Here is a 14,927-nt window from a genome sequence, read left to right as displayed (position 1 = left end):
CGCTCCGCGGCATGTGGGATCCTCCCAGACCGGGGCACGAACCCGTATCCCCTGCATCGGCAGGCGGACTCTCAACCACCGCGCCACCAGGGAAGCCCCTATGCTATTCTTATAAACAATTTGGATCCATTTTTGACTTAAACAACAGGAAAATTATTGACATAACTGGAAGTCCAGATGTGGACTTCCACGTGTGGCTTCATCCTCAGGCTGACAGTGAGCTAGATGTAGCAATTTCAGCCCCCATATCCATACACGGAAATGTCCAACAGAAGAGAAACAGGATTTCTACTTTAAGAAACTCTCCCATAAGGACAAAGCACTTTCCCAGACACTCCAACAAGATTCCGCTCAAGTCTCATTGGTCCAAACTGGGCCCCATGCCCATTCCTGTAACAATCATGGGCAAGGAGGATGGTATTAAATAAATCATACAAGCCACCCCTAGAGTTAGAGATGGTATCAGCTTTCCTTTGGCACATGGGCTACGTAAAAGTGAGGGAGACTCTCAACATGGATTAGGTGCAGCTCTCTGACACAGAAAACCTAAAATAACAGTGGATGTAATAAGTTAAAAGGCAAATCAAGTCTGGAGGTAAGCAGTATAGGGCTAGGATGGCAGCTCCATGGTCACCCAGGTTCCTTCCTTTTCTCTAAATGCTCTGCCATTCTCAACATATGGCTTCTACTTCAAGATCCATGATAGTTCTGGGGTCAACCTTCAGGAACCAAGAAGGAGGAAGGATTGAGAAGGGAGAGACATTTCTTCCTTTAAGGACATATCCCAGAAATCACATGACACACTTTTGTGTACAACTTATTGGACGGCACTTAGTCATTTGGCACCATCTGGCTGAAAGAATCTGAGAAATGTGGACTTTATTCCAGATAACTAAGCCCAGCTACAAATCCGGGATTCTACTGCTAAGGAAGAGGGGCAGAAGATATTTGGAGAGAATACTGCAGTCTCTGCAACAGGTAGAAACATGAATTCAGTTGGGGTTCTGATACAGAGGAAGAAAAGGGAACTGATTTCTTGTTAAGCAACAGCAATGTATCTTGATGCCCTGCTTGGGTCTTTGGTCCAGCCTTAGACTAGTCAGTAACCCAGTGGTATCAGAAACTCTGATTAGACATCCTGTGTTACACACCCATTCCTGGAACTTGACTGCAGAGTTATCTCAAGCCAAAACTCATGATTGAGGATTGAGGATGGAGTGGTTCCCTACAGAGATTTGTTTGTATTTTTTGAATTTTTAAGAGTTCTTTATGTATTAAAGATTGATGATATTAAGCTTTTGTCTGACTAATATGTTGAAAATGATCTTCTAGTTTATCATTTTCCCTTTACCTTTATAGTGAAATTATTATAGTTACCATTCTGACATATAGAAATTTTACATTTTGTATAATAAAATATTCTTTGCCTTTACATGTTTTTTTACTTTTATGTTAGAATGATTTTTCATAAACAAGAATCTGGTAAGTGTTTGCCTATATTATCCTCTTTCTATGATTGAATGTTTTAATCAGTCAGGAGATTCATTCTGCTGCACATGTAACAAAAACTCCACTTAAAATGGCTTAACACTAAATAGGGTTTCCTTTTCTCAGGTAATAAGTTCAGGGCTGGTTTGATGGACTTACTATATCTTCAAGAATCTAAGCTCATTCCACATTTTTGTTCTATAATCCTTAATTATATAATTAATATACAGCTTTTCCTCAAGTTCATAAATGACTACTGCAATTTTAGGCATCACATCTGTAGTCTACTTAGAAAGAAAGAGAAAAGGCAAAATGTAAAAGCTCCATGTCACCTGAATCCATCTATTTTATCAGGTAATCAATATCTTTCCTGGAGACCCCAACTGCTAGATTTCTCACTGGCCAGATTTAGATCACATGACTACCCAAAAGAGCAAGGGAATCTTGAAGAAGTAAATATTTTTATCTGAATACATTGCTATCCTGAACAAAATTAGATTCTTTTATTTTTTAACATCTTTATTGGAGTATAACTGTTTTACAATGGTGTGTTAGTTTCTGCTTTACAACAAAGTGAATCAGTTATACATATACATATGTTCCCATATCTCTTCCCTCTTGCGTCTCCCTCCCACCCTCCTTATCCCACCCCTCTAGGTGGTCACAAAGCACCTAGCTGATCTCCCTGTGCCATGCGTCTGCTTCCCACTAGCTATCCACCCTACGTTTAGATTCTTTTATTAAAGAAAGGGAAACGGATATTGGGTAGACAACACCATTTGCCATAATTTTCCATGTATCATTTTCTGATATATGACATAAAACAAGGAGCTAACAATTTTTTTTCCAATTAGTTAACCAACTTTCCCAGCATCTTCACTGAATAAATCATTCTTCCTTCATTGATTTGGAATGAAATTTCATTATATTTTAAAAGCTCACAGAGGTTCCAATTCCAATAATGGCAGGGTAATACCTCATAGACCAACCTTCTCCAGGTAACAAACTTGGACAAAATACAGAAAACAACCATTGAAAGCACTGAAGAGAAGAATCAAAAGAAGAAACTGGAGAGTTGTTCCCACTTGAAAGAGGGAAATGACACTAGATGAGTTTCCCAATTTTGTAGCTTGTGCTCAAGGGCAGACCCCAATCAGTGTCATTTTTAGGATTGAAATCTGCCATCTTACTACCTTGTAAAAGCAGAAGGAAGAGTTTGGTGTTTCTGTAGCAGCTGGAAAGTGAAGGGAGACATCCCAGAAAGGAAAGAGTCACAGTGCAAGAGCACCAAATCCTGTATGTAAACCCTTCTCAAATCTCTATGTGTCCCCTGAAATACTCACAGCGCAGTGTAGACACCAAGAAGCCCAGTTAAGATTCAAATAATTAAACAGAGATTTCATCTGGTACCTACTGCAAGAGACACAGAGTTTCAGCCAAGTTAACTGCCCACCAAAAAATAAAAAATAAAAATGAATACTCTTTGGAGGAATATGACAGAATCCAGAGACTCTTACAATATCAACGATACAAGGAAAAATTACTGCACATACAAGAATAGGAATATGTGACCCATACTCAGGAGGGAAAGGCAATCAATGGATATCAGGCCTAAAATGACCCAGATTTTAGAATTAGCAGACAAGGATTTTAAAGTAGCTGTAATAATAATGCTGAGCAAAGAGTCTAAGTTCTCAGGACACCACTACTCTCTCCTCTTGGAAAGGGTATGATGAATAAGTTATGCTATCAGGCATATGTCCACATATCCTCCAAAAAACTGAGTGAGAATTAACCAGGCTGATGAAAGTAAGAAAAGTGATATGGAGTAGAAAACGAAGACAGGAGTCTTCATTCCCCTTGCATAGAAAGTAAATCAGTGATAGGTCTCTGTGTAGACAGCCCTTGCCAAACGCTTGAATTCCAACGCTCTTGGGTCAGAGGTGGAAAAGTTAGCAGCTGTGGAATTACATGGCTCTTTCATAATCCACTTATTTACCATCTTTACTAAAAATCTAACTAATCCCTCTTCAATGAAGGCTTTCCTGCAGCCCACTCCACACTGCATCCCAGTCTCATCAAGGAGAGTTTCTCTGATACCTTAATGTTTTTTCTCTTTCAGAAATTCAACACAGCATAATAATCTCTTTGGGGAGTAGAGAGAAACTAAGACTCAAAGGATAAAAGCACTTCACAGGGGTTACAAAGCCTGCTACTGATAAAACACAGATCAGCTCTGTCAGAGTTGAAATAGGTCCCCGTGTTAACCCATCTCTATATCATTTAGGGAAAACAGCTAATCCACTTGTTGCTGCCTATTCTGCAAGCAAGTTTGCTCTGGATGGGTTCTTCTCCTCTATCAGGGTGGAATATGCAGTGACCAATGTCAATGTGTCGATCACCCTCTGTATCCTTGGCCTCATAGAAACAGGTAAGGTCAAGAGATTGGAATAAATGGCCTGTAGATGGATTGTCTTTCTTACCATTGTGGGTAAAGAGGGTGCTGACCTCCCTGATATCGTCATGTGTCATGCACTGAAAACCAGTGACAGCGCTAGTCTCCCTTTAATGAAGGGGCTCCACTGTCATTAGTGGAGCCTCTGACTGCTCTTTGACCCTTCTTTCCATTCTGACCACCAAGTGTGCTGAGTGACACCACACTCATCGTATGACCCTACTCTGAACACCTTATGTCCTCACGAAAACTCAATGGCCATTACTTTCCTATGTGAGACTTATGAAATGTGAGTTTGTTTTCCTTAATAGTACACCAGTAATAAGACATAGATATCATGAACCCTTTGATATGATGCACCGAGAAGGACACAGTATCATTTTGGGGGTATTCTTACCAAAAATTCAAAACCTCATTCTAATTATAAGAACAGTGGACAAACCCAAATTGAGAGGCATTACACAAATCAGTTGAACAGTACTCTTCAACAGCATCAAGGCCATGAGAGACAAGGAAAGACTGAGGAACTGTCAGAGATAAGAGGGAAAATAAGAAGAAATTACTACTAAGTGAAATCCTGGATAAGATCCTGGAATATATAAAGGATATTAGTGAACAAATAAAGCCTGCAGTTTAATTAGTAAGGTTGTTCCAATTCTATCGTATCTATTGTTGATAATTGTACAATGGTTATGTTGTTGTGATTGAAGGATATAAGGAAAAACTTTGCACAGTTTTTACAACTTTTCTGTAAGTCCGAATGCAAGTTTATCTAAAACATGTGGCAAGTATGATAAGAAAACTTTATTTAAGGGACTTCCCTGCAGTCCAGTGATTAAGACTCCACACTTCCACTGCAGAGGGCACGGGTTCTGTCCCTGGCTGGGGAACTAAGATCCCGCATGCGGTGCAGCCAAATAAATAAATAAAAATTAAAATTTTTTTTAAAAAGAAAACTTTATTTAAGAGTAATTGAGTAAATTGAGTAGTAGTTACAGAACGAGAGAGAGAGAGACAAAGAAACACAGTGAAACAAGGATGGAGAGAGAGAGAGAAGCTGGGCAAGAAGGACACAAATACCTGAAGGAAGAGAGCAGGTAACAAGAGTTTCCTTCTAAGTGAAAGTGGTTGGTGTTGACAAGGGAGCAAAGGCCTGGATTCTCGTCCCGTCATCTCCTTTTACAAATCAGTAGTCGTTATCATACCTCACTCTGGTTTTGCCCACTGACACCTCCTGTCATATGACCTCTATCCTCATTCTTCTCCCTCATATTACTCCCTCACTCCATCCAGCCAAAACACCCAAGAGAGGAGTATGATTCAGATCTCCCAACAAGTAACCTGCAGCTGCCTCCACAAATCTTCATCCAGTTAGACGAAGTCCATATGAACGCTAAGCCTCTCTTTGCCCAATAGGCCCTAACATACCCACTCTTCTCCATGTATTCCTGCCAGGGCCCGTGGACCTTGCCGAGCAAGCACTGGCCAACAGCCCCTAAAAGCTAAGCTGTTGGTGTCTGCAGGCCTCCTATCGTGTAGACTCTACTAGTCTTAGATAACCCCACTCTTCTCTTGTCGTTCTACAGAAACAGCCATGACAGGAACTGCTGGGATATACAATGCAGAAGCATCTCCAAAGGAAGAATGTGCCCTGGAGATTATCAAAGGGGGAGCTCTGCGCCAAAAGGAAGTGTATTATGACAGTTCGGTCTTGACTCTTTTCCTGCTGGGAAATCCAGGGAGGAAGATCTTGGAATTTCTCTCCTTACGAAATTATAATATGGAAATATTTATAAAGAACTAGGCACTTCCTTAGGGCTAGGCATGATAAGGGGGCTTGGAACAATTCTGCCTGATATTTACATGAGCTCCATCACGAAGGTATCTCCCCAGAGAGATATGAGTGTCCCCAGGGGGTTGCAAGTCACATATCACATCTCAAAATTTAAAGAAGTTCCTCTAACACTTATACAGTAGAAAGTGTACGAATGTCATGAACCAGCAATTGTGAAACTGATAGTAACAACAGATATAATTACAAGATAGTTATATCAAATTTATCTCATATGTAATAATGTTATAATGCTTAGTCAATATTAATTATAATAAAGGTCACATAAACTTCATAAATTCATACCTCATGGCTGTAACTGCAGTTCATTCAGTATGGCTCCATTAAAACCATAACCTATACATGTGAAGTTTTTCAGTGTACATTTCTTATTTTGTGATATGAACCTTTTATCTCTTTTTGAGTTGAAGAAATCATCCTACTCTTCATTTAGTGAACATCGTGTCTTTACCATTTTGTATATTTCAGATACTCTTTATATTATTTCATACTGCTCCTCTGGGAGGGAGGACATCTGGGTTTGAACAACCAGGGCAAATCCAAAGAAGTGGAAGTTCCTGGAAACTGGAGCCACAGAACCTACATTTGTTTATTGTACTCAGAGTGCATCAAGCAACTGTACTCTACATGTGAACGCTCAGTAGTATATTAGAAGTTTGTAGAGGAGGGGTTGGAGTTCAAATCCTGTCACTCACACATTTAGTCATTCATTCATTCAACAAATATCTATCAAACGCTTGCCAGGCATCACTTGACTACAACCAAAGAGGAAACAAAACATTAAAAACTCAACAAAGCCCTATATTGGCCAGGTCCCCCAACAGGTAAGAGTGGCAAACTGGATAATTTTAGTAGAGGTTAATGAAAAGGAGATTTTTTACAAAAGTGTGGACAAGATTACAGGGAAATCACAGAGGTAATGTAGCATCTCAGGGTTAGTTGCAGCTATTTCCAACCCTAGGCCCACCATCGGGAAAAGAGGTGAGAACTGTTATAAAAGCCCAGACAGAAAGAAGTGTTTGCAGAGTGCCACATGACAGGAGCTATGACATTCAGTTAAAGGATACCACCAGCCCGTCAAGGACCACAGGGGAGGGTTCTGGGGAAATAAATATACCAACCTCATTCACTTCCCTCCCTCTGATTTCTTGCTGGTATTTTCTATTAGGTGAACAAAGGGGCAAAGTGTAGATTGATATAAACCATACAGGTCAGCATACCCATACACAGAGCGGGGTGGAAAAGGATGGAGAGTGCTTGGAGGGATAGATGGTGTATATCCAGCACAAACCCAACACTCCCAAATGTAGAGTTTCCATGGGAAGTAATGCTGGGACACAAGACATGGGTCTGGAAGTGCAGGGTAAATTTCCTTTTCTCACTTCTTAATCTAAATGGCTGGTCAGCAGAACAAATTGGAGTCCGTTGAGCTGCCAGCCACACGGACAAGGAGCTGGATCTGGGAGTGTGAATATGGCTGGACTTTTCTCAGTCTGTAACATGGACCTTCCCAGGTTTTGTCCAGGGCAAGGGAGCAGGAGAGACCTGACTGAACCTGTGTGTGAGAAAATGGACCAAAAACGTGAAGTCTGGTTTCTGACTATCTAGCATAATACACACACACACACACACACATACACATGTAAAATGAGGTCTAGCAGATGTCTTGGTTTCTGACCAGTCAGATTAACACTCCTCAGTCTCCTGTAGAAATGAGGCTCCCTCTTCACAGACTTTATTGATGAGATAGAGTGCAATAATTCCTTAACTGAAGGGTGGGGACAATATTAAAGGCGACTTAGAATTTGCTTGGGTAGAGGTTAAATGTCTTACTACATGAGGTTTTCCCCAGAAACCAAAGGGGATGATCTCAGAAATTAGGTCTGAGAACCAATACCATTGACACCCTCATCATTTGCTGTCCTCACTAACCTGGACATTACAATTCCCTTGTCTTCAGCAGCATGACTTTACTATTCCAAGCAACTTCTGTCCAGGAAGATAAATGTTGCAAACCCATTTAAAAATGCTCAGCTTTTCAATAGAGAGCATCAAATGGCTATTACTCTTCAAGACTCTTTGGAACCTCATGACAAAACCCTGTTGTCACCAATCTGAAATGTTTGCATCACGATCCTTCCCCAATTCTAATCAAGCCACCACACTGAAAGCCCACCTTAAACTAGACTCCAACGCTTCATAAATATCCCGACTTTGCCCTCCCCATTCTGAAAGGCTGCTAAGTCTCCATCCAAGGTAGTATTTCCCCTTAGCTGAGTGAGCAATAAACTCAGCTCTTTCTCTCACCCACAGGTGGTTGTAGTGATCTTTGCAGGGAGCCCTTCCCAAGATGCCCTCTCAAGGGCCCTAACCCAGCTCCTTACCTGGCTCCCCTACCCCTAGATATCTGCCCACTGTCTCCAGAGGCAAGGTCCAATTTCAGTGATACCAGCAGCACAAAGGCTTTTGTCATTGGATGAGTTCCATGTAAGAGAATCTGGCCTGCCTAGCTCACTTCATAATGAGCTCAAAAATATATGTGGAAGGATGTCTGTTTTCACCCACAGTGACACGAAAATTCAGCATTCCTTTGTGCATTCCAAAAGCAATTCCACTCTCACTGAACGTATTGGTGAGCAATGTCACCTTTTCCTAATATTTCAGAGAGGGGAAGGAAGACTGGGTTTACATTCAATGGGGGGGCATCATTTAACTCAAAAGGCCCCCCCCGGGCCAGGTCTCTTTCCAAGTGCTTCCTCCCGGGCCCCATCTCTTCCCTGACTCAGACCCCAGAGCTCTCAGCTCCCACCACCTTCCGCTCCCTCATTTATCATGCAAAGTGGATTATGACTCCACCTGGAGGTCACCCAGCAATATTTTTTTTACAAAAATATTCTCTTACCATAAGGAGTTACTGTACTGACTGTTAGGAAAATTTTAAAGTCACCAAACATTGCATTTGTGGTTAGGGCCACCCCTCACCAAAACATTGAAAACAACTTTACTGTCTACCCACAGGCTATCAATACTATGAAATCACTATATCATGATAACAAGGGATGAGGTAGATTTAAACGTACTCACATGGAAGGACCTTCAGGACATACTGTTAAGTGTATAAAACCAGTTGCTCACAAATGTGTATAACATAATCCCATTTATGTTAAAATTATATATATAATGTTTATATTACATATATATAGACACACATAATGGGAGGCTTGTGCACACGTATGTGTCAGTGTCAGTGTATGGAATGGGCAGGCTAACTTGCATGAAGCACTCTTCTCAGACCTGATAGAACTAGGAATGGCTTCCCTCTGAAGAGCAGACCTGTGTCTCTTGCAATGGCAGTGTTGTGGGTTGAAGCGTGTCCCCGCTAAAGATATGCTGAAGGCTTCATCTCCGGTACCTCAGAGAAACATTTACTTCACTCATGAGTCTGGGCAGGGCTCAGAGAGGACAGCTCACTTCTGCTCCATTCAGCACAGCTGGGCCGGCTCAAAGGCCAGCCACTAAATCATCTGCAGGCCCCATCGCGCATGCAGCCTGTGCCTGAACTGGAAAGACTTGGTTAGCTGGAGCCCGGAACAGCTGAGGGCTCCTTGGGCATCTCTAGCTTTCTGTGGCCTCTCCGCGTGGTCTTTCAGAAGAGCAGCTTCAGGGCTGCCGGACTTCTTACATGGTGGCTCTGGGCTCCAAAGGCATGTGTCCTGAGAGACAAGAGCCAGGAAGAAGCTGTATTGACCGTTACAACCAACCATTTGCTATTAGTGAAGCAGGTTTATGAAGATCCACCCCATTTCAAGGACGGGGCATACAGACCCCACCTCTTGATAGAGGGGTGTCATGTCACATCATAAGAAGAGCCTGTGGTGTGCTCATAAGGAAGATCATAAGGTGTGTGGATGCAAGGGAGAAACTGCTGTTCCAGACCCAGAATCGGGGGCTGCTGTGGGTGGCACAGCTGGGGCAAGAAGCCAGGTTTGCAAGAGCTGAGGCCCTGTAGATTGTCGACAGGATGGGGGCAGGAGGCTGATGATGTGGAAAGGACACGAATGCCCAGACAGGGGCTTGACTGGATGACAAATGTACAGCCAAAGTCAGATGAAAATTAGTTTTGCCTTCAGGCTGAACTTTTAGGGCCAAAGACATAATAAGACTTCAGCCTGGGACTTCCCTGGTGATCCAGTGGTTCAGAATCCGCTTTCCAATGCAGAGGATGTGGGTTGGCTCCCTCGTTGGGGGAACTAAGATCCCACATGCCTCGGGGCAACTAAGCCCATGCCTAGAGCCCGTGCACAACAAAAGACCCTGCATGCCACAACTAAGACCCGACACAGCCAAATAAATAAATAAATAAATAAATAAAATTCAAGGATCTTTAAAAATAAATACATAAAAGACTTCAGCCTGAGTTCGGTAGAAATCAGCTGCTTCTTGATTCTGCTTATAACTTATTAGACAGCATGGGGAAAGCGGAGAAGCTATGAAACAATATTAAGGTAGTTAGTAAACTAAACTTGTGATCTTTCCAAGGGTGTGTTGGTAAATGCTTAACAACTGGCTCTCCCGAAAAGAAAAAAAAGAAAAAAGCCCTGATGTGTAATATTTGCCTACTTCCGTGATACAAATACTCTCGCCATGGCCAATTTGAAGCCACCAGTTGCCACCACTGAATTTGTATTAGCAGAGCTAAGCACCATCAGTTCGCTCAAACCTGCACAGCCGGCTCCAGCACTCACCCTGACTTTCACTTTCCACATTCTTAACAGAATTCGTTATTCTTAAAGGGCCAGCTCAATGCCTCTCTCCACTTCCAAGGACTTGCAAGTAACAGGACAGCTTGTTTCCATCATTGCTGGAGAAGAAGAGGGGACAAGGGCTCCCTGAGACAGGGGACGCTCACATTCTTCAACTCTAAGGACGTCAGCATCTTGCATGAAGTCATGGCCTTAACCCAGGTTTCTGCGAGCCCTGAGTCCACCTTCATGTTCGCTAGCACTGCATTCCCCTGGGAGCAACAGAAAACCCCCTGCAATGGCTGAATCAAATAGAGATTTCTTTTCCTTCCATAACAAAAAGTCGGAGAAGAGCAGACCAGCACCTCTGGCAGCCAGGCTCCTTCGATATTTCCAATTATCCATCTTCCTCTTTGTCACGGTGGGGTCACAAGACAGCTGCCCCACCTTCAGCATCATGCCAAAAAAAAAAAGAGAAATGTGAAGGGCCAAATGTGTGCACCAGCTGATTCTGACCCTTAATAAACAGCCAACGGGAAAGCCCCAGCCAGGAGTTCAGCTTACACCCCATGGGCTAGGGTCACATCTTGGGACCACCTCTCCCTTCAAGAGAGGTTGAGAAATGGAATTTTCAGCTGAGCACATTTCCACCCCAAACAAAAATGGGGTTCCGTTAGGCAACCACAAGTGTTTGTCACAAACGTAAATCACCTCGGAAACAAGTCTGAGATACAGTCAGAGCGGAAGGACACAGTCCCTAAGGTGCCAGCCTCCTAACCATGGTGACAGGATCCTCTCCCACTGACCGTCTGCAAAGTCCTAATCAGTCACAGCTCCCCCCATGCTGGAGAACATCCTAGGCCTCCCACCTCTTCAAATTTCCCTTTGAGAAACTATGAAACCTCTCCTCAGCAAAGAATGTAGTAAAAGGCCCTAAGATATCAGGTAGCAGGGGACCCTGAGGTGACCTCAGAGGCTGTGACTCACATGGGTATGGGGGACAGTCATCCAGCTGCTGTTTCTGGAGAGCTCCCTCTCAAGGACAACTAAGTCCCACCTCGCCGCCAAGTCTGTCCACACAGGCTGGGCCTTTCTCCTCAGCTGGGCTGCTCTGGGCCAGCATCACAGGCCTCTGCTAGAGTCCATGGCAAGCTCCAAAGATTCTCCAGAGCAGTGATCTCTGAAACTTTGGATCCCACACTTCATCATTAAAAAATGATTAGGCATATGTATTTCTGATAGATATATAGCTACTATTTATATAATATACGCATGTAATATTTACTAGCACAAAACATATGCAAAAATAGAAATCTTAAAAAGACAAGATAAAGTAATAAAGAGAAATTCTAATATTTTTCTCCCTACACCCCAGTAGTCCCTGCAACACATCCCCTTTGGAGACTAAGGCTCTAAAGTTGTGTGAGAGGAAGAAGTCAGCATATGTTATGCTACTAACCAGTCCTTTGGGACCTTAGTCACAGGCCTAACCTTCCCTTGGCTCAGAGTGTGCTCCTGTTCCCCTCTGAGGATGCTACATGTTGGGTAGAACCCTTACCCCTTCTGGCATTGCCTGCTGTCCAGGGAATTTGCCAAGAACCCACATTCTTCTTCATTAGTGCCCATCCCAGAGCACGGGGACACATATGCTAATCAAGTCCCAGAAGCATCCCTTAATTTCTCAAGGGAGGTACTTGCAGCATTAAGGGAAAAGAAAAACACATAAGTACCCATGCTGTCTCACAATGTCTCCGGCAAGTCTGCCTCAGTGTCAGCCTCTCAGCACCCCTAGATCACCAGCCCACCCCAGAGGGTCGCCAGTTCATGAAGGATGCCAAGAAAAGTCAGGATACCCCTTACTTGCTATGTCCTCCCCCGCTAGCTGCTAGACTTTAACTTCTTTAATTTCTCTAGTTGTTAGACTCACAAGTTTTCTAGTTAGACTTAGAATATGTCTAAATTCTCTGGTTTTTAAAGGTGGGGGAATGGGAGACAGGGACGAAGACAGGGCAAATGTGAAAAGAAAAGGCAGACAAGAAAAGAGAGAATTTTTGAAAAGGTAAAATAGTACTTAGAACTACAACGCCCAGAGGCAAAGAAGCCAGGAGAAGCAGAATTAAGTCTGCACAGATCCCGAACACACAGGGTGAGGACACAGACTCACAGCGAACAGCAATGTCACAGGAAAAAGGAGAGGGGGAAATGGATTCCTAAAAAAGAAAAGTACCAGATGAACACATGCTGAATGGGGAGGCTTTGGAGATGGGAGTTGCTGGGAAGGAAAATAAGGAAACAGAAGCCAAAGGGAAGGGTGTATTGGCTCATTGCATGACCTGGAACCAAAGGGTGGAAACTGGGGACGAGTCAAAAAACAAATACCCGCCAGGGGTGAGGCCTGAAGGACCTGAACAGTGGCAGTGTTGGCTGATCTGGGACTGTTGGGTCGGTGTGCTTCCAGACCTCCCTCACACTGTCCTTGACCAGTCCTGTGGCCCCCGAACTCCAGGTAACAGAGTGGACGCAAAAGTTACCCCATCCCAAAGCAGCAAAGCAGTCCTATCCTGAGACTTACCCTTTTCACAGGCCTCCCTTTCTGCGGTCAGTGGTGGCAGCGCCACCCAGTGGCTGACTGCGGTAGTGTGGTGGACCGCACTTCACCACAATTACTTCCCCCAGCTTGCCCAGGTTCTGCTCAAGGGCTACCACCACCTGCTCACTGCGTGCCTACTTGTGAGTCACCTCTCAGGACGGATAAACAGACCCAAAGGAGGCGGGGCACACTCAAGCATCTGGTAGGGCCGCCGGGAGCTAGCAGCCTAGGACACCACCATTGGCCTTTAGCTGTGGACAGCCAGATCTGTTCAATAGCGACAGCTAGTGGTCATCCTCAAAAGGTGCTCTGAGCCTCCAGGGGAAAGAAATGTCAAGGTATGGGGAAATCAAGACAGGGTCTTGGCTGCGAGTGGAGGCTAGCATATACCCAAAGCCATCCTTGGGTAAAATGGTACATAGAAAACCTAAACTCTTTACAGTGATGTGCAAAGACCCCAGCCATGTCCCCAGACACACCTCAGGTCCCCTGCCACGCTTTGGATTCCCTGAGGACACGGAACCGCTGGTCCTCTGAAGGCGCCCTGCTATTCTCACTGTACCTCTATCCAGGCCACCTCTTCTGCCCAGACACTCTTCACTCTCCCCCATAGTCTGCTTAACTCCTGCTCATCCTTTAAGACTCAGCTCAACCACTACCCCCTCTAGGAAAACTTCCCCCGCTCCGCCAGGGCCCACCCCTCAAGGCTGGAATGGGTGCTCTCCCACCCCTCTCCTGTGCCTCTATAAATTTCTGTATTTGCCTATCACTTGAGTTTACCAACTCTAAATTTACCTTTTAAATTGTCTTACACGACTACATCAAGGGACTTACTGTATTTTACTCATCGTTGCATCCCTGGTACCAAACACAGATCTTGGCATGTATAAGGTATTTAATTAACATTTCAGAAATAGAGGCTCTTAGACCCTAATACTGGGAAAGGCTTTAGGGGAAACTGAGACCCACAGAGACAAAACAACTTTGCATTTCAGGAGAGAGGCGTACATGGATGTAAAAGTCATTTCTCCAGATTCCAGACCATTACTCTTTTCACCACACCACCCTGGTTTTGCCTCCTTGCCAACACCCAGCAGCACTGAGCTATCATGCTGGTAGGAGGGCCCTCACCTCTCTGCAGCTCTCCTGACTTTGCCATCTCCAGCAGTGCCCTATACCTTAGCTCTACTCCTTCCGGCCCACTTCCTGCAAAACTTTCTCATCAGAAGGAAACCACGTCTTCATGAAACCGCTCCAGCAAACCCACTCCTGAGATTTTCATCCCCAAGGATATATTTGAAAAGAAGAAAACGCATAACTGCATGCATGAAGATCCTCACTGGCAGCACTGTAGTAAAAGCTAAAAATTAGAAATGACCAAAATAAATAAAATTAAGTTCCTCCATATAATCTCCATATAAATCAAATTATCAATCACATAATGCAAAAGCTAAAAAGAGTATCAACACATTGGGATGCTTTTTTAACTTCATTTATTAGCCAACATTTCCATATACTCACTATGTTCAGACATTATTCTACTGTAGGAATAGTAACTCATTTAATGCTCAAAACGGCCCTATGAGGTAGGTGCTATTATGATTCCCATTATTTATGTCAGAACACATTTGATTTGGTCCAATAAAAAAATAGAAGTTAAGTGGCCTACCAGACACTTATGTGTGGGGGGAGCTCTGTCAGGCACGTCAAATATTTTTCTTCCACAGAGTAGTGTAACACATATTCTTTTTTTTTTTTTTTTTTTTTTTTGGTATGCGGGCCTCCCTCTGCTGCGGCCTC

The 14,927-nt window shown here is 43.6% G+C and overlaps 1 protein-coding gene across 1 annotated transcript in view; it reads left to right on the top strand.

Annotated features, from left to right (window-relative positions):
* The window catches only part of HSD11B1 (hydroxysteroid 11-beta dehydrogenase 1), a 36,281-nt gene extending 30,148 nt beyond the window's left edge, over positions 1-6,133 (top strand). The window contains exons 5-6 of the mRNA XM_028488498.2: positions 3,776-3,919; positions 5,530-6,133. Of these exons, the coding sequence (XP_028344299.1) occupies positions 3,776-3,919; positions 5,530-5,747 (362 nt within the window). The 3' untranslated portion in view covers positions 5,748-6,133. The remainder of the gene's footprint in view (positions 1-3,775; positions 3,920-5,529) is intronic.
* Positions 6,134-14,927: the final 8,794 nt, after the last annotated feature.

The sequence above is a fragment of the Physeter macrocephalus genome, chromosome 4, assembly GCF_002837175.3.
Source record: "Physeter macrocephalus isolate SW-GA chromosome 4, ASM283717v5, whole genome shotgun sequence".
Taxonomy (NCBI): domain Eukaryota; kingdom Metazoa; phylum Chordata; class Mammalia; order Artiodactyla; family Physeteridae; genus Physeter; species Physeter macrocephalus.
Note: the sequence above shows the minus strand (reverse complement) of the source record. Positions and strands in the feature narration are given on the sequence as shown.